This window comes from Pectinophora gossypiella, chromosome 3 (genome assembly GCF_024362695.1).
Source record: "Pectinophora gossypiella chromosome 3, ilPecGoss1.1, whole genome shotgun sequence".
NCBI lineage: Eukaryota > Metazoa > Arthropoda > Insecta > Lepidoptera > Gelechiidae > Pectinophora > Pectinophora gossypiella.
This window is the reverse complement of record NC_065406.1, coordinates 5,475,164-5,494,870: the sequence shown is the minus strand read 5'-3', so window position 1 is coordinate 5,494,870 and position 19,707 is coordinate 5,475,164. Positions and strand designations below refer to the sequence as shown.

The following is a 19,707-nucleotide window of genomic DNA, read 5'->3' as shown; positions in this document are numbered from 1 at the left end:
AATCTTGACTCGTGTGTTCAATATACAAGTACGCCAAGTATTGTATGTTATCGTCCATTAATGATGTTTGGACTGTCGGTAACAGTCTGCGCCACTACGAAGGGGCTGACATTGTAGTGATCACTCAAACTAAGGCAATAACGGTAATGGGTTCTGTGAACATCTGTTAGGTTCGCACGACGAGTCAACGAACTGCATCTATTGCTTCACACTATTACGCAACCTGAGGAAGTTCTTAGCTACTTTATTGACAGTTGCCTCGACTTGTTTCTTCAATGACGTTATTATGTTTAATTACTTACGGTACTGGAGATCTTATTCTTTATTATTTTTATATTAGTATCCTTACTAGGCAAAAACAGTCGGTTCGTATAAGCTCATGTTATTTTTAGTTCTCATTTTTGCGTTGTTACATGTCAGTTACCATTACGTAAAGAAAGCACTTCAACTTTTGACATCGGTAGCCGCATGCTCCATCGGTCACGGGCGGCGTGTGCGCAACTTCCGGCGGATACCACGCCATATATCAAGCTGCACTGTCTCGCCATTTTATACCTACCGAAGCGACATTAATGTCACGTTTATGCCAATGCATCGGTAATGCGAGACCTCGTGGCGTAGCAAACAGGCATTATTAACTGTGATTGTTTCAGTCACGGCCATACCGAGGCTGCGGCAAATCAGTGACAATTGTGTTGCCCAACTGAATATTATGCGGTCGCACTGCTGGCAAATACTTTCGGATATTTTCGGTAAATTGTTATCATTATTGCCACCTTCTTGCAACAAATAATTGTCATAAATTGCGTGTAAAAAATCAAATGTATAAGTGACTTGTCTCTGCGAAATAGTTCCTAGCTTCATCCGAACACGCGCGTCACGTATTTTATGGATTTCGTTCGATTTATTCTCATCTCCAAACTGATTGCTCCAAGAAAATGGCTACGTTTGCCGAATTGGTGAAATCTGAAGATAATTCCAGGGACATAATACGAAGCTTTATTTTTCGCGGTAAATTATGGGCTTACGAAAATAATTTATGTGATACAGCGTTGGGTCAATGATAGAGTATATATACTGTATTGTGTTTTTTTTTACTGTGATTCATGGCCATTTTCGTTTCAATCAAAAACAGTTATTAAAACCTCGACTGTGTTTACGTTCATTCCTTGTCCAAAGAACACACGTTGGCAAACGGCTGATTAACTCTCCTTACGAACGACATAACGAAATTTAAAACTATTATTTCTTTTGTTCACAGACACATCATACGAGAAAGCATGTCGACGTGGCTCGGCGCCGAGCACGCCGGTGCCTGGCGCACCACAGCACAGTCCTTCTCGGCTGGCGTCCTTCTTCTTCTCAAAACGGTCCTTCAGAAGCAACCCTCTCAAGAGGACCAAGTCTGCCACCAAGTTGGAGCGGGAACGCGCCTTGGCAACCGCCGTCCCTACACATCCCGCCAGCCATGCGTTGCGGACGTCACGGTAAGTGTGTTGCCATAAAATATAATTATAATGTATGTAACGATTAGACGGACAAAAAATGTCTTGGACAAAATTTGTTTAGATCAAGAGACGTCAACTGTTTTTGATTTAAGTCAATATTAAGAATAATATTATCAACTTATATATAAACTGCCTATATACGTCCCACTGCTGGGCACAGGCCTCCCCTCAATCAACCGGAGGGGGTATGGAGCATACTCCACCACGCTGCTCCACTGCGGGTTGGTGGAGATTATCAACTTACTGGGTAGTAATAAAACAATAAAGTTCTGGTAAAGTGCATTAAAGTATCATTTCATGAATTCAATGAACGAGATGCATCTACTACAAAATGATTTAGTGGTTCACTAACTTAAGCGTATCCATTATGTCTTCTTGAACATGTTTGTATGAATGTATATTTAACTACAAATAAATATACCAACATTTCCACGATTGAAACATAGTTTCGGTTGGTATGCCGGCAAAATCTATTTGCGTAGAAAACGGTATTTCCGCGTCCTCCTAGTACCTTCCACGTTGCTCTCAGACACATAATGTTGTCATATGAAGAGCACTTGTGCTATATATGAAGTGTATAAGCACCGAGTAGAAGCTCCTTGTCGTAATTTAATACTCTCCCATGTATGGCCTTGTTTGATCAAAGGTTGCTAATGAACGTGCTATTTTCGTTCATTTTGCAAGGGCTTTTTACATACATAAAGTATAAAAATATTTAACTTACGATACATTTTCGCAATTGTAACTAACAGTAGAAAGCGTAGATTTATGGTATCTATTAAAACAAATAACACCACAATTAAACGTAAATCAGTTTTGCCATGAATTCTTTTAATTAGCCAATATCAAGTTTCACTTTTGGAAAACGAAACTCTTGATTTCATAATATTACGACGTTTTATTATTGTCAGCGTATTATGTAACACCATTTTAAATAACAGTGTTTGAATACAGAGAAGTTACTTAGTAACATAGAATTAATGTCGAAATTCAAAATCTTTGGCAGAAATTAATAAAAAATGTAACAAAATATAATTCTCATCAAGAAAAACGAGAAATTTTGTTTAATGAATTTGAGTTTAATTCACTTTTAAATTTGAATTTCGAACATTAAATTTAAAAAGTTTGTATATTCGCCGTAAATGACATCTATTTTTTTAAATACGTATAATATTTTTCTGATAATCCTTACGAAACACTCAACGAAGTTCGCGAGGTGTTTTGTAATAATTTGTTGAGTACATTAAATTGTTACCATTAGTAATATGTCGTGACTGTATAACGTTATCCAGACTCTAGGTGTTATGTTAGGAGTGTCGCCCCTCCCGTCTGCCATAGTTATTTACTGAATGCTCTTTAATTACTTGTCTGCGTCATAAACACGAAACGAGTCTATTCAGTGAGGAATTTCGGGTACTATGAATATGATTTTGCTGGTCCTTTATTGAGGGTGTCAGTTCTATCATGTCTGTTATTGGGTTCGTCCTTTATGTAAATAATAATATTATATCTTAATATGAATTTCTTTTCTTTTTCCACATTATAAAAACATAAACATTAAATGTCATGTCACTAATGATTGAATATAAAAAAAACGTAGGTTTGACCTTTTCTTCAGCAAATGTCGAATGATGATTGAATCGAAGAGATGATTCATAACAGTTCGCAAAAGAAAGTTCGTGTCGATTCATTTCACCCACACTTAGTGATATAATTCAGACAGTGAATCATTCGCTTTTATGGTCGAAACTTCGAAAGTAAGTTTATCAAGTTGTTGTATCTTTACAGATCACACGAGAGCTTACTATCGGCGCACTCACCAGCAGTGTCAACAATGGACTTAGGACCACCAAATCAGGTAAGTCACTATAATATGTATGTTTAATATGTCAAGTGTAATATTATAGAATGTCGATAGGAAGAATACAGTTTTTATAATGTAACATGATTACATAGACATACCTCTCGCCTCTTTCGTACTAAGCTGTATACTATTAGTGCGAAAGAGATAATTATATTTCACGTTTCTGTCGCGCTCGGCGATGTACTATATCCTGCTGTCATTCTAATCATCATCTCCCTAGCATTTATTACATAACCTGAAGATTTGACAGGTCCGGTTTTTTACAGAAATCCAGCCCAATACCTACAAGTTAGGTGACACACCTCTGAAAATGCATTTCTCGGGAATGCGGGTTTCCTCACGATATTTTCCCTCACCGCTGAGCACGTGATAATCATTTATGATCCAAACATGAATTCGAAAACAAATTCGACAATCATTGGTTTAGGCCTGTGCTGGATTCGAACCTGCGACCTCAAAGTGAGAGGCAAGCGTTCTACCAACTGGGCTACCACGACTCATTCTAATCATGCTATAAGTAGTGGATAAGGAGAAAGAAAGCGGAAGTCTATGTACTTTGCCTACCTTTATGCCTATCAGAACCAAGCATAATTATATTCAGTAAATACTTCAAAAAAGTAGTCTTACCACTCATCATCAGACGTATGCGTATTTGCCGGCTATACTAGATGGTCTATAATAAAAAAGGCAAATACCACATACTGACTCATTCAAGAATTGCAAAACCTATAAACATGGCAAGAGGTATATACCTCTTGAGTTCTTGTAACGGGTTATAAGCGGTCGTGAAGAAAAACGTTCTTAAAGTCCTGTCAATCTGGGATAGAACGGAGGTGAAAGTAAACATATGGAAATTGAATTCTCATATTACCCACATTACATAGGTACCTACATATTCCCAATTAGGTTAGTGAGACAGAGGTGCATTCATCGCATGGTGAAATAAGTACCCACTTCTCAACGAGCTTCCTGTTCTTCTTCTATCGTCTGGATTGTGAGGTGAATTACCAACCCCATCAACCCTGTGTCAGGGTTATTACTGAACCGCCATAGGCCCCTGACATGACTCATGTAACGACTACGTACTTACATCAGTAACGTACTTACATCAGTAAGTAATAACCAGGACCAACGGCTTAACGTGCCTTCCGAAGCACGGATCTTTTTACTTTTTGGACAATCAGGTGATCAGCCTGTAATGTTCTAACCAAACTAGGGATCACAAAGTAATTTTTGTGATTTGTCCCCACCGGGATTCGAACCCGGGACCTCCGGATCGTAAGCACCACGCTCAACCACTGGACCACGCAGGCTATTAACAGGTAACGAGCTTTCTGTTACACCAACGTGATAGGTGGTGACTCGTGTCGTCATCTACAATGGTCAAACCAACTGTGTTAGTAAAAATATTTAAAAAACCAATATTGTCATTTACAGGTAGAAATTCGCGCCCTCCACTCGTCGGTACTAGGCAGACCACACTGCTTTGCTCTGAGCGCTGAGAACAGAGCGCCACGCTACTTCGCCTGTGCCTCACGGAAGGAGCGAGATAGATGGATATACAGGTAACGTGTTTTTTCATTATTTCATTCCTTACCCTACTTTCTACTAATATTTTTACGAAAACTTAAATAAGTACCTATAAGAAATAGAAGAGGCAATTGTCGACTGTGGGACTGTTTCGTTAGACGTGTAGCCTCGACAAATGAGTAACTTATTAACTTTACATGTACTTATTATAGAAATTAATAAAATCATGGTCTGCTCGAAGAGATTTCTACTAGTTTTTATATTCTGTTCTGTAACAATAAAAATACTACTAAAAAGTTTATTTACGTCAAAACAAAGTGTTATATAAGTAGTTAAAAAATATATATTAGTATTATACTTTATTAGGAAAAAACTTGAAATAAATATATACTAAGGGACAGGGGGTCGGATGCTCGTGCGGGTTGTTTCCTGGCGCAAAGGTTGTCCATCGCCATACAACGTGGTAACGCGGCGAGCGTGATGGGGACCTTTGCGCCCGGATCCACCCGCGGGGGCTTATTTGACTAAATAGATTGTTATTGTCTATTTTATATAATATACTATATTACTAAATTATAAATGTATATTTCAGCTTAAGACAAGCTGCGCGGCCGGAGGAGACCCGGACGCGGCGATGCGAGCGCACGGTCAAGTTATGGCTACTGGAGGCTAAAGCTATCCCGCCCAAGAAGCGCTACTACTGCGAGATACTGCTGGACGACACGCTGTATGCTAGGTAGGTAGTTATTGTCAAAAAATCAAAATCAAAAATCAAAATAGTTTATTTGCTTTAAATAGTACATCAATATATAACCCCGTTATTGGGACTTCCTAGTAAGCCTCATTTAAAGACCTGTGTCAGGAAGCCCCGCTCTTCCTAATGAGATAAGATGTGCGTGCGTGCGTGCGTGCGTGCGTGTGTGTGTGTATGTGTGTGTGTGTTTGTGTGTGTGATATGTACTTAGTTGATGTGCATATATTTAGCACTTCTACATGTAGCAACATTTACAGGTAGAAATTCGCGCCCTCCATTCGCGTTTATATCCTAATTGAAGTAGTTAGAGGTACATCCATCGCAATTTCGCAACGCAAGATGATCTAGGTACCCATACTTCATCGAATTTTCTGTTAGACCAACGTGATAGGTGGCGAGCCGGTTGTGGTGACGTAGCAGTGTCTTTAATACTCATAATTACCAAAATTTAAAGATCTGTTTTAGTAGGACGCAGCGGGTAAAAGTTCGAGGTTGATAAACCATTAACTTGAGATAATACATTAAAATCAAAGAAAATTTTAGCATTTTCATAATATTGCGGCTTTTATCTTGGTGGTATCATAGAATAAAGAATAATACTACGTATAAAACGGACACTCTGCCCGAGCTTGATTCACCTACCAGGTGGGTCTCATTTTAGTCTAAATGGCCGTAAGCCGTTAAGGGAGCAAGCGCGGACTATCTGTCTCACTCGCACTTATAGAGTGAGGCGAGGATTTTTGTATAGTGTCCGGGCTATTGTAGTAGTCCATTATTGGGATTTAGGACTTCAATAACAAGTGCGGCAAGTAGCTGCTAGTCCTCGGATAATTTACGGCGCTCTCTCTACCCATGGGTGTGAGGAAATCTATCTGTATGTAGAATGTTATAAAATTAATTTCTCTTTGACAATCCCCAGGTCGTCATCGAAGCTAAAGACGGAGCTGTGTTTCTGGGGCGAGGTATACGAGTTCGCCAACCTACAAGCGGTGCGCGCGATACATATCAATGTGTATCGTGAGCCCGAGCGACGTTCACGGAAACGCGACAAACACGCCCTAGTCGGTATGTCGCTTTAATTAACCTTTAATAGCCTTGTATTTATTTATAATAGAATGTCATATTCATACGTTAAGAACTACAAAGAAAAACAAGTAAGTAAACTAATTTATCCAATGTAACAAAAATATTTGATCTTGTCTTTGAAAACTTATTACATGTCTCGTATGCGCAAAAGAGGGCGCACTACTATTCCAAAAGAAACAAGTTTCAACCATCTCTTATTTTACAGTCGACTTAACACGTTGACAGTCCCTTACAAAATGTTTTGACTTCCTTGTAAGTCCCGCATATTACGTCAACCTTTGCTAAGTTACCCGGAATCCAAGTGGAGCACCCGCTTTTAGTGCGTATCTGGTCGTTTCTTAATGGCTCACGTATTGAGCTAGTCCGTCATGACCCGTATATGGATCACTGGACTGTCAACGTGTTATGTGACTAAACCGTGTATACTTTCGTTTCAGGCACAGTACGTATCCCGGTCGACGACGTATCGTCGCGATACCTCAACGAGCGGTGGTACCCGTTGTCTGAGGGCGACAAGCCGCAGTCGCCCGGAGGCCGCGCGCCGCCGCCGCCGGCGCCCGCGCTGCGCATCAAATGCCGCTACCAGTGTGTCGACGTACTGCCACTGGACCACTACGGACGGTTCCTCGACTACCTCAAGAGGAACTACAGGCGGCTGTGCGAATATCTCGAGCCGGTTATAGGTGAGTTGGAAGACGTTTCGTATTGCAGAGAATATCGAAATAGAAACGCAGTTTCGTAGATATATGTCGCGTGCGATAGCTTAAGAAACGGTGCTCATCAAATGCTGCTACCAATGCGTCGACGTATTACTACTAGTCCATACGAACGGTTCTTAGTCTACCTTACATAAACATAACATAAACTGCCTATATACTTCCCACTGCTGGGCACAGGCCTCCCCTCAATCAACCGGAGGTAAGCGATACAAATTCATAGTATACTCTTATTCGTATTCTTGCTGGGAGCTGGGTGACAAAAACTCTCAGATCCTCGACAAATGCAATATAAAATTAATATTTCACCCTAACTTTGATGTCTTTGCAGATGTGGAATAGTCCTGTATATGTGATGCAATGTTCTCTAATTCATTCATTCATTATTTGCAGGAGTCAAAGCAAAAGAAGATATTGGCTGCGCGTTAGTACTGTGCATGGCTGGGGCGGGTTTAGCACCGAGATACCTCGCTGACGTGGTCGCTCTGGACGTTCGACGAACCGGCGACCACTCGCTCACCTTCCGCGGAAACTCACTCGCCACCAAGAGTATGGAGGCGTACTTGAAGCTCGTCGGCGACCAGTATTTACAGGTTAGTTGCGATTTTCAGCATTAGTTTAACTCAATCTTGGCAGTGACGTTTGAGAATAGATAATAATCAAAAAATAGTCACTTTATCTCGGTAGCTTTATTCTGTACAGGGTTCGCTTAAGTACCTAACCTGAATATTTGACAGGCCCGGTTTTTTACAGAATTAACTATAGTGCGTGGACTGAACTGTCTCGCTCTGGTTACCGCAGTCTGACAGCCTAACTCTATCACGGTATTCGGAACTGGATCCTTGGTTCAGTTTGACACTACTGACACTTTACATCCTTTAAACTTTTTAACAGATTACTAAGTACCCACACCTCATCGAGCTTTCTGGTAGACCAACGTGATAGGTCACACACGTAGTGGTACAGTCTCCGAATATTTACTTATTTTTCCCTTCACTTTTCGCAGGATACTCTAGGTGAAGCAGTAGCAGCAGCGGCCGGGCCAGGCGCTGCAGAATGCGAGGTGGACCCGCTGCGGGCTGGCAGCGGAGCGGCACTGCGGCGACAGCAAACGGCACTCAGAGACGCCGTCACCTTAGCTTGGAGAGCCATAGCATCGTCCGCGCCTAGGTTCCCACCGCCGCTGAGAGACTGCTTTGCTACTTTCAGAGAGAGGTAACATAACATACACAGCATACATACCCTCCATGGAATGGAATTCTATAGTCTCTGCTTACCCCGGTGGGAAATAGGCGTGAGTTTACGTATGTATGTAAGTACATACCCTCCACTGCTGGACACAGGCCTCACTCCAATCGACATTTTTCTTTAATTTAATAGGTACGCTTACTATTTTAGTAGATACCATGGAAATTCTTTTAAAGATCCTACCTTGGAAGAAAACTTGTATTAGCATTTCCAACGACTTTAACGAATTTATGTTTTTATTTCAGGTTGACGTCCATGGGCCGGGAAGACATTTCGGACAACTTGATCAGTGCCTCTATCTTCCTTCGTTTCCTTTGTCCTGCTATTCTGTCTCCGAGTCTTTTTGGAATTACTCATGGTAAGCACCATTCATAGTAATCGTCATTGGTTTAAGGTAACACACTGGAAGATAGATTTTTGAGACCCACCTTTGCATTTACAGACCTTGTTTCTAATCATAATAAACATCAACATAATTTATAAATTTACTTGTCTCATTGTAAGGATTGTAAATAGTAATGCATTAAAGTTTAAATTTCTAGCTAGCCTGTTTTTAACGACTTAGCTGATAGAAATGATGGGCGTAACTTACAAATTATATTGTAGACATTATTTTTATTTCCTATACAGAGTACCCGAATGAGCGAGCCGCGCGCAACTTGACGCTGGTCGCTAAGACGCTGCAGACGCTGGCCAACTTCACGCGGTTCCAGGGCAAGGAGGCGTTCATGGAGTTCCTCAACGATTTCCTCGAGCAAGAAGCGCCTAACATGAAGGCTTTCCTCAGAGCTATCTCGGTGAGCACCTGGTTTACCCGTTGGTCCCGGTTACTACTTACTGATGTAAGTAAGTAGTCGTTACATGAGCCATGTCAGGGGCCTTTGGCGGCTCAATAGTAACCCTGACACCAGGGTTGATGAGGCTAGTATTCCACCTCACAACCCACACGGTAAGAAGAGAAGAGACCTGGTTTACTTATATCTTCTTATCTTACCAGCTAAAATAGTGCCACTATTGCACTGCTGCTGGGCAAAGGCCATCAATGCTGGTTGTCAACACGCTGAAGAGCTGGTTAACTTTAAGCGCTTTCCAAAAAAAAAAAAAATATTGACAGTTGTATTGTCTTTTTCAGCCAATCGAAATCGTATAGAGTTTTGTGCTATAGGACACGTCCGAAAATGCTTACTATTACCTAGTAAAAATATGTCCTTAAAAAAATTACAGCATTTTCTGAAATTGAAATAAATGACATCTAATCAGCGCGGTTATCCTCTACTACTAGTCTCATATATTACCTTCTCTCTCTCTATTTAAGAGCTGCGCTCTTGTTGGTGGAGTAACCGCCATTCCTCTCTTCTTCCCGCCAAAACCTTCACTTCCCGATACGACACGATCTGCACCTTCTCTTTTATTTGTTTCATAAATGTTATCCTAGGTCTACCCCTTCCTCTCTTCCCTATAAATAAAAAAAATGTTTGTTCAACAGACACGCCCACCAGAACAGCAACAGCAACCGCAACAGCACCAGCAGCAGCAAGACGGGAGCAACCGCAACTCATCCGCCTCTCAGGGATCCAACGCGGGCTCTGAAAGCTCCAGAGAGATCTACGGAGCGGTGGAGGCGGACCCTGAGTGGGCCCCACACGTCGACCTTGGGAAGCAACTGGCGACCCTGCACGGGTTGTTGGTTGACAGCCTTCCAAAGTTGCCTGCTGCTAGGATGCAGGTTTGTATCTTGTAACAGTAATACATTGTAATTGGTAAATATTTATTAATTTATTCACAAAACACAACTTCCCTACCAACCAAACTATGAATTTCGAAATCGTTTTTCGAATTCATGTTAGGAACATAAATGATTATCACGTGTTCAGCAATAAAAAACATTGTGAGGAAACCCACACACCCGACAAATGCGTTTCGGAGGTATGTAACCTAACCTGTATTAGGCTGGTTTTCCCTTCGCGGGTTGGAAGGTGAGACAGGCAGTCGCTTTTGTAAAAAACCGGACCTGTCAAATCTTCAGGTTAGGTAAGCGGATCCTGTAGATAACTAGGGAGATAATGATTCACAAAAGAGCTTACCATAGTAGAAATAGTAGTAGGTATATACGTGATTATTAATTTAATTCATTGTACATTTCTTTGATCAATGTTACTTATTAGGCCCACTAATCTGTCTTTTGAAATACAGTTAATTTTAATATACAAATATATTTATTTCAGGAGTTGGATCCATTGTCTGATATACTAGACGATTTGAGCAAGAGGCTAGTAAGCAACGACATCGGGCCTTCGCCACAGCTATCTGAGAACATCTTTAGGTACATATTTGTCATACATTTTATCTGATCAGTTGGGATTTTTTTTGATTAATTACCTTTGTGAATGATATTAATTAGATACCTCTTTTACAGGTTCAATGACCCAACGTGCAATACTCCAACCAAACAGAACAACACAGAGGCTACTACCAACGGTCAAATGAACAGCAACTTCGCTCACAGCTCGCCCATAATGAACAAGAATGGCGTCCAATTCAATATCAGCCCATCTAAGTCTAATGCAGAGGAATCAAAGTACAAAGGAACATACGTCGGTGTCTCCAAGTCACCAAGTTTCAACCTACGCTCGGCAACCCTTCCAAGGAACGGTTATGGGACAAACCAAGTTAACCCGAACGTAAACCCTGATAGATATAGCTCCCAATACAACAACCAGGAACATTGTGTCAATCTCAAGGTTGTACAGATTGGCTTCACTTCAGACCAGTATCCAAAAGGCATCACAAACGGTGTAAATGAAAGCTTGGAGAGACGATTCCAAGAAAGATACAAGCCGAACAATTATAACCAACAGACGCACTTCCACAACTCAAATTACAACAGCACTGAGCGATCTCCGAGTAGTGACAGCATCAATCATAACTACTGCTCCACTGAAATGCAGAATTTGATCAAAGACACCGCGACATTGGATGAGCTGTCAGACCTTTTAAAATACGCTGACGATTCTGATATTGTCGAAGACAAACTCATCATGAATAAGAAAAACCTGGCACAATCCAAAGCGAACAACAATAACATCGTTAACGGGAACAAAACAAATTACACGAACAATGGCTCGAACGTGTCTATCAGTGGTCTCTCAAACGTCGCTAGCTCGGGCTACCAAAGTATTGCAACTTACAGCCAAAGTTCTAGTCCCATCGAAAATTCAACGCACCTGCATCAACCGTATGAGAACGGCGGCCAGCCAATGAGTCGATACTCACAGCTAAACTACCAAAAACAGAGAGATAAACAGTATTATGACAGCAAGAATGACAAATTTTATCCAAAGAGCCCAGTGCAACAAAAAATTGAGTACGATATTCAGAAATACGGTATACAAAACTTCACCACTGCAGACAACGCACAAAACAACACAAATGTAAACTCAAAGATAGCTCCATTAGTATTCACGAATCCTGTATACAACATGGAAGACAATCGGCAATCACAGGATAAGAAGAAGAACTGTGAGACTAGAAACTCAAAGCGTTGTTCGTGTGACTCATCCAGTTCATCAATAGATGAGGAGGGATTGAGCACTGACAACGTGGAAACAAACTCGGAAGAGGGTTCTACCAACTTCAACGACGATGGTAGAAACTATGACCAACAGAACCGTAACAATACCCACCGAAAACTCGCCAGAGATAATAGTAATTACGAAGATTTGTACCAGAGAAGCAACCACAGTCACTCCCCGAGAACGAGGGATGAAGAGTCGTCGAGTAACTCGCCGAGTCTGCGTAAAAGTAGCAAAACGCGAATGCCCAGAACAAATCCGATGCTCTCTTACTCCACGAATCAAAACCAGCTTAATTTGAAGCACTTCGGACAGCGTGGAGAATCCTTGTACGAAAGTAAACCGCATCACATCTCAACGGACTCCGGATACCCGATGAGCAGGTCTGATTCAAACGTAGAAGAGGTCAACAAAGAAATGTATCGGCTACAAATATCACGAAGTCAGAAGGCTTTGTACAACATGGAAAGCGCGAAGAGTTCTCCCGAAAAATATGTTATGACTGAGAGTACAATTCCGGAAACGAATTATCCGCTAGATAGAGCGTATTCTGGGGCTAAGATGTCGAGTAGCAGATTGAACGAGGACTTAGAAAGGCATCAACAGGAGTATTATGGAAAGCAGGAATCGCCTTCTCGGGTATTCAGTCGGGAGTCTCAGTCGAGTGAGGCCAGTGATAGGGCGCAAATACGCGCTGATAGAGAAGTTGTCAACCGGGACAAATTGCAAAGGCGATTGAGTCTAGAGTCCAAGAGGGACATGACAGACAGTTCCGATGAATTGGAAGACACGCTGTACAGTACAACAGGGAGACGACGAGCTTCCAAACATCACAGAACCATTGAACAGGTGATATGCCAAAGAACTTGAATAATTCATTTTGATAACTTTTAGAACTTGAATCGACTTATACCTAATATTGTATTTTTTTAACTTTTTAGTACGAGCGTGAAATTGAGAGGCTAAAGTGTTCAGTTGAGCTGCTCCGAGGGCGGCTACCTACTGAACCCGGCCAGGATCATACCGACGCAAAAATGAAGGCTATCATTTCAAGGTAAATATTTTAAGGTTATTTTTATCCGTAAAAAATATCCCTAAAACGATATAATAATTACTAAATGTAATAAATATCGGTGGCCTGACTCTTGAGTTCTTGGACAAAGTATAATTCACTTTTATTAATTTCTGGCATCCGCTTTATCGTATGTAATTCTTGAGATCTGACTACCTACTTTCATCCAGCAGGCATGGGGCAAAGTGTTTAGGAGGGAATCCTCACCATAATTTATATCCCCTCTTATTCTTCAATTATAAACTTTGCAGGTTGATCTGCGTGGAAGAAGAGCTCCGTCGCGAGCAGCGCAAAATGGCCGCGGCATTGTCTCACAAGCAGCGAGTCATTGAAGCGCAGGAGCATCGTATAGCGGCACTAGACGAAGCCAATACGCGACTGCTCTCAGCCCTGGTCCACCTACAACAGCGCGCGCCGCATTCCTCCGCGCCGAGCGGCCCCTCACACCCCTCACCCCACTCACAGCACTCACATCAGGAATTGCAAATTTAAATTCTTCATCGAACATTCTAATGGCAAAAAGAGTAGAATTCGTCATCAACCCGTCACAGTCCGCTTACGTAATCTGAAGATTTGCTTTTGAATATTTGAAGAAAAGTAACTAATAAAAAATACAAATTAGCTTTATCGCTTAAAGCGATGTCTTACAGCTATAAAGCGGTAATTGTTGAAGCTGAAATTTAGCCCCGAGTTTCATTAATCATTATAGAAATTGCGTCCTTATGACTGCTTAAATACGCGTTAGATGCGCAATTAACTTCTACTCTTTTTTCCAAACTGAACAATTTATGATTGAAAATAGTTCATGTCGAATCGCTTTGAAAACTATTCGAATCTTTCGCTGACACGACGTAACGAAGGCTGCCTTCTTCATTCAATAATGATTACCGGTATAGTTCATTTATTCAACACATTTTGTATACTTACGCGCATAAAAGGCTCTCTACGCATTTTTGTTTCAAACACTGTGTGGTCTTGTAGTGAATTTCGTCACATGATACTTGAATCGTAACTAATTGGATTTTTTTTATGAAATTATCATGCAATGCAGTTTCCCCTGCATACGAAGTGTGTCCATGAGCCTCTTTTTATGCTCAAATATTAGTGGGCATTCAGACAATTGATGTAAATAAACTTATAATTGTACAAATCAAGTTGATTTGAGACAAAAATAAATTTAAAATAATTTCACTTTGTTGCTATTTACCTACTTATTATTAAACTACAACTGCCTACAAGTCACTAAAATAATTTCAGTGTGATGAAAATAAAAATAATTCATTAAAATAAATACACTTCCGCATTTATTGTATGATTTAATTTTATCTTCGATATAAAATTAGATTTTGAATCATCTTTAGCGCTTGAATCATGCACAATTTAGTATCAGATTAATATTATTTCGATCATACGTTGTAAGCTTAGTAACTATAATGAATTCTTATATAGTAATTAACTTGAAACTTTCTTAATTGATGTAATTCAATATCAATGTTTTAAATATTTAACAGTAACAAAGTTTTGTTAGGTTGCCATTTTCATTTCATTTGTTACGTTGTTTCATTAGGATTAACAAGAGATGCTTTAATGACATTAATACGTTTTGTATCAGTATTTTTCTAGCCTACCCGGTATATTCGCGACATGTTTATTTTGTTTTCTGTAACGTTGATACCAAAGACGATTGAATATCCCTTAGACTAGAGTTGTAGTAACGGAGTACGCACGCACTACAATTGTAGCCCTAGTGTTGTATTTTAAAGAGAAAGTTAAAGATTTTATAATAATAATAATATAAGACTTGTATGATAATATTTTAGAAATCATTTAGTTTGTAGTGTGTAGTTGTGGTACCTTCAAACATAAACTATTTTTAATACCTTTGGAGTATTATAGTGCGGAGTTTAGCATACGATCTTAACCTTAACATTCAAAATTTTATTAAAAATCTACTTTTCCTCTATATTTTTGGTCATATTATACGATTTATTCAAATAATTTGTAACTGATACATTTCTCACAACTAATCTGTTTACAGTGTCTAATTATAAGTCTATCTTTATGTAAATATACCTAAATATGTAGGTATAAAATATTATCACATTAAATTATGAATTACGTATATTGTTTTTAATTATCCCTTTATTAAGCGGATATATTTATTAAGTACATTAAGAAATTAATCGTAAGTACTAGACAGATACCAATGATGAAAGTCATGATAGAAGCCATTTGTTATAAATATAATCATGATCAGCGATAGATAGAATCCGAAATAATGTTATCTGACAGAGAACCAAAGTTACCGACATAGCTCTGAAAGTTAGTAAACTAAAGTGGCAGTGGGCTGGCCCCATTTGTCGCAGAACCGACAACCGCTGGCGCAAGAGTGTTCTGGGTCGACCATTGGCAAGATGGCCGGACGACTTACAGAAGGTGACTGGATACGTAAGGCTGAAGATAGGGCTTTGAGGCGCGCCTTAAGACAGACTATGGGCTGATGATGAGGTCGATACGTGATATAAGTACACCGTTTAATAAGGGTATAAAAAGCAATTATTTTTTCCGATCTTTCAGCCACGTGGCAGCTGAACTTCACCGACTTTAAAATCATCTCCACAGATCGTCATTGACTCTGAAGATTTATTTTTTGATAAATAAATTCAGATCACATTCTCGAGGTTTATCGTCGATACTGTGTGTGTTGTATGTGTGTCAGACCCACAAAAATAATAGTGAAGTGAGGGTAGTTACAACATCGTACATGATGCGAGCACTCGCTTGGCCAGTCATCCCGCGACAGGGTCGCTGCAAGCAGCTGAAATATTAGAAAAAATAAATTATCAAGTATCGATTTGATTATAATCATAATACTTACATACAAGTGCGCTTATCCTAAAAAGTGTCAATTTCAAAATTTGTAAAAAAAAACTAAGAAAAATATGGGCATTAATGTGAGCTGTTCCCAATACATAAAAAGCTGGTGAGTTTTTGAAAAATATTAGTAAGTACTTACAGTAAGTTTTAATATTTACCTTATTTTAGTTTTAATAATATGGACATAATAACAGTAAAAGCCGCATGCAAATTAATTCAGTGGTTTTCAAGTTTAATACAGAAAACAAACTTATTTTATTTAATACTTGTATTGATTGATTGTGCTACTAACCTTGTCATCCCGCTTACGTAGAAAAGTTTGAAGTTTGGGATAAAAATAAAATTGAATATTTATGAAACAACAATTGACAACTATTTAATTCACAAAGACATTATTACATGACACGTTTGTAATTTTTTTTGGCCAATAAGTAACTTTCAATATCCGTCATGTTCTAACCCCCGCCTGTATCAACATCTTCTGCTCCTTTCGGAAGGCAGATGAGAGCCCTCTTCCGCATGAGTTCACAGCGTTCGGCGGTCTCAACCGTGCTGTATGGATGTATTATATGCACATCCGACACCCGCGATACTAAGTAAGAGAAAAATATATCTCTAAAATGCTTATCAGGAAATTTTGCCTGAAACATAGTGCCCCAAAACAAATTATTGAAGTACGCGTGTGTTTTAAGCATCTGAAATCTGTACCTCATAATATATTTTCTAAATTGATCGTTCAGACTCTGTTTATGTCTCCACGTTGAAACCATAGAGTACAGAGGGTCATAGGGCGCAATAGTTTTACCGAGACCCATTTTTTGGAAAGACTTGAGGTAAGCCCACCATGTGGTGCTTTTTCGGAGCAATCGCTTTTTCTCTTGTCGGGTGTGAGGGCCATAGATACGACTGCGCATCCATTCCTTGAGCTCCGGAGTAAGATGTACGTCTGGTAGCTTCGATGCGATATTGATACGCCTCATCCCCCGTAACGCACAACGTAAGTAATCTTCGATTGTCGGTTTATCTCCTAAACATGTAGTGGACGATTTTTTTACCACTTTCTTCTTCTTTGCCTTTTTCTTTTGCTGATTTGGATCAGTATCGTCGTCTGAATGCAGCACGCTGTCGGTTTCCCAATGTCTTTTCAACTCCCTTTCTACATGAGTCATTCTCGGATCTAATTCGTAAATTGTATTGTAATTAAACTGACTAGGCAATTTGCCTGTAGGTTTGTCAAAGAATTGTGGTTCTTCTATCGGATAGGTACCCTCATTTCCAAAATCGTAGTAATGTCCACAGTGGCATTTAGTTTGTTCTAAATAGCGAATAATGGAAGGCGACCATTTTTTCAAACAATCGCAAGGAGGCGGTGGAGGCGGCACTGGAAAAGCTCTGATACCAAGGTGTATCCTAACGTATTCATCTCCCATCAAGTAGTACCCTCCGTGTATTAGATCGCCGTTGGGTGGTATAATAGATACGGAACCAAGAACGAAATGTGCTTTACCATTGTAAGTATAAACGCCATTAATAATGTATTGTGCATTAGGCAAGCCTGTGCTAGGGGCTTTAGGTTTTCTTCTACGTTTTTTTCGAGCTTTTATCAAGGCGCCGAGACCATAAGTCTTTTTCTTAGTCTCCACAAGACAAAGCTTTGATGCACGTACTTTTTTACCCGGAGGTCCAATTCTTCTGATTTCAGTTGGTTTCTGAGTTCTATAGGGTTCCAATTTAGTATAACCTGCTAATGCCGCACAGTATGCTTCTGGGAGTCTCTTCTTAGGTGGCGGCGGTGGCGGCGGGGGCGGCGGCGGTCGCGGCACAGGCGGGTCCTCCTCGTATGGCTCGTTCAAGTGATCCAGGTTTACCGGCAGCGGCTGAGGCGGCTTGCGCTTAGGACGCGTCGGTTCCCAAATCGGGATAACAAATTCCTGAAGATACGGCGACGCCAGTATAGGTTTAGGCTTCGGTTTTGGTTTTGGAGGGGGTGGTGGGGGAGGATCGGGTTTAAATGTCTCCTCTAGCAAAGCCAATAAATTGTCCAAACCTAAATAGAAAATGCTCGTAAGCAAAAGCCTTGCGTTCAGGTCGTATGAGGGGAGTCGTGCACTGCAATAATGGTTGTACATAAACAGAAATAGTTCGGCAAGGAAGTCTTTGCTGTCGTTGCGGCCGATGTACATACAGTTTAGAAGTTCTAGACGGTTAGGGCGTGGGTATATGCCTAGAGCATTCAATACTTTCGCCGTCCGCACAGGACGACCTTCCAGTAAGTCTTTGTATAGACAGCCATTCAGTGTGTCCAGAGCACTTCTTTGTTTGACGCTAAGAGCTTGGTACCATTTGGGCCCGACGTTCTTCTTTATTTCTTTGTAAACACGTTTATATGTCTGAGCTCGTATTTCCTTTAGCTCTTCCATGAAGACTTTTCTCTCCTCCATTTTGCGAGTAAACACCACCTCGAAATGGTGTCCATGTCCGTGACCGTGACTAGCCATGATTTTTAGTTAAAAATAACACAAAAAATATTACTCAAAAAAACCCAATAGTAATAATAACAATAATAACAACAATTTCACGACATAAAGAACAGTTAGTATACAAATATAATTTGGAAAAATATTTTAAAACCCTATTGATATACCTATCACTAGGGACGAAAAGTGACAAAGTGGATTATTTTTAAATTACAATCATACTTTCTGCGCCTCATAGTTTTTAATGAAAATAATCGTACCTCTTTGTATAGATTTTATATGTGCTGCCATCTGTTGTCGAGTAGAAGAACTAAAGTACATTGTACTGGAACGACATCTGAAAATTTTTGATAACTTATGTTTTTACATGGTTTAATAATAATTTATAGATGTATGGTAGGGATAAATTCTTTTTTTTTACTAATCTAGTTTTCTAATTTAAGCATACTTTTCAGCTATTATCGTTTATCGAATTTTCATATATTTTCCGCATTAGGTAGGTGTGTATTACAGGTATATGGGTGATTTTGTTACAAGCAATAATACTTGAAGACAATTTTTACATACATGCATAAACTCATGCCTATTTCCCACCGGGGTAAGCAGAGACTATAGAATTCCATTTGCTTCGATCCTGATACACTTCTCTTGCTTCCTCCACATTCATCAGTCGCTTCATACACGCACGCCGGTTCAGAGTAGATCGTACTATACCGTTTCTAAGGACATCAGGACGAAGACAATTTTTAATCTATTTTTATTGTTGCAGAAATGTAGATTCACAGTAAAAACCGCATGCAAATTCAAGTAGGTGCTCGATATTAGGCTGAACCTACATACACAGGCATTTTATATTAGATATTTATTGATGATGACTGATGATAAAACAACAACAGTAGGATACTAGCTAACTTATAGTGAACAAAGATACAGTAGGTACCATAGGGTGAACATAGGAGGGAACCACAGAGTTAAGGTATCAAAGTGAGTTGCGATGACGGAT

General features: G+C 39.9%; 2 protein-coding genes across 21 annotated transcripts in view; one reads left to right on the top strand and one right to left on the bottom strand.

Annotated features, from left to right (window-relative positions):
* Positions 1–15,472, top strand: part of LOC126379796 (ras GTPase-activating protein raskol) — a 194,016-nt gene extending 178,544 nt beyond the window's left edge. For 19 of the 20 annotated variants that reach the window (XM_050028716.1, XM_050028697.1, XM_050028687.1 and 16 more), the window contains 15 exons: positions 1,262–1,487; positions 3,297–3,366; positions 4,810–4,937; positions 5,495–5,638; positions 6,576–6,721; positions 7,180–7,425; positions 7,852–8,051; positions 8,465–8,673; positions 8,952–9,064; positions 9,337–9,503; positions 10,193–10,432; positions 10,932–11,029; positions 11,123–13,127; positions 13,220–13,332; positions 13,602–15,472. In XM_050028716.1, the coding sequence (XP_049884673.1) occupies positions 1,262–1,487; positions 3,297–3,366; positions 4,810–4,937; positions 5,495–5,638; positions 6,576–6,721; positions 7,180–7,425; positions 7,852–8,051; positions 8,465–8,673; positions 8,952–9,064; positions 9,337–9,503; positions 10,193–10,432; positions 10,932–11,029; positions 11,123–13,127; positions 13,220–13,332; positions 13,602–13,842 (4,346 nt within the window). In that variant the 3' untranslated portion in view covers positions 13,843–15,472. Of the gene's footprint in view, positions 1–697; positions 753–1,261; positions 1,488–3,296; positions 3,367–4,809; positions 4,938–5,494; positions 5,639–6,575; positions 6,722–7,179; positions 7,426–7,851; positions 8,052–8,464; positions 8,674–8,951; positions 9,065–9,336; positions 9,504–10,192; positions 10,433–10,931; positions 11,030–11,122; positions 13,128–13,219; positions 13,333–13,601 lie in introns of those variants that run through there. The other variant, XM_050028851.1, reaches the window with a different exon arrangement.
* Positions 15,473–16,682: 1,210 nt separating this feature from the next.
* LOC126382271 (uncharacterized) lies at positions 16,683–18,725 on the bottom strand. The gene has a single exon (XM_050032084.1). The coding sequence runs from the start codon at positions 18,723–18,725 to the stop codon at positions 16,683–16,685; it is 2,043 nt and encodes a 680-aa protein (XP_049888041.1).
* Positions 18,726–19,707: the final 982 nt, after the last annotated feature.

Coding starts and splice junctions, on each gene's coding strand:
- LOC126382271 (XM_050032084.1), bottom strand. CDS start 18,725: ATGGCTAGTCACGGTCACGGACATGGACACCATTTCGAGGTGGTGTTT.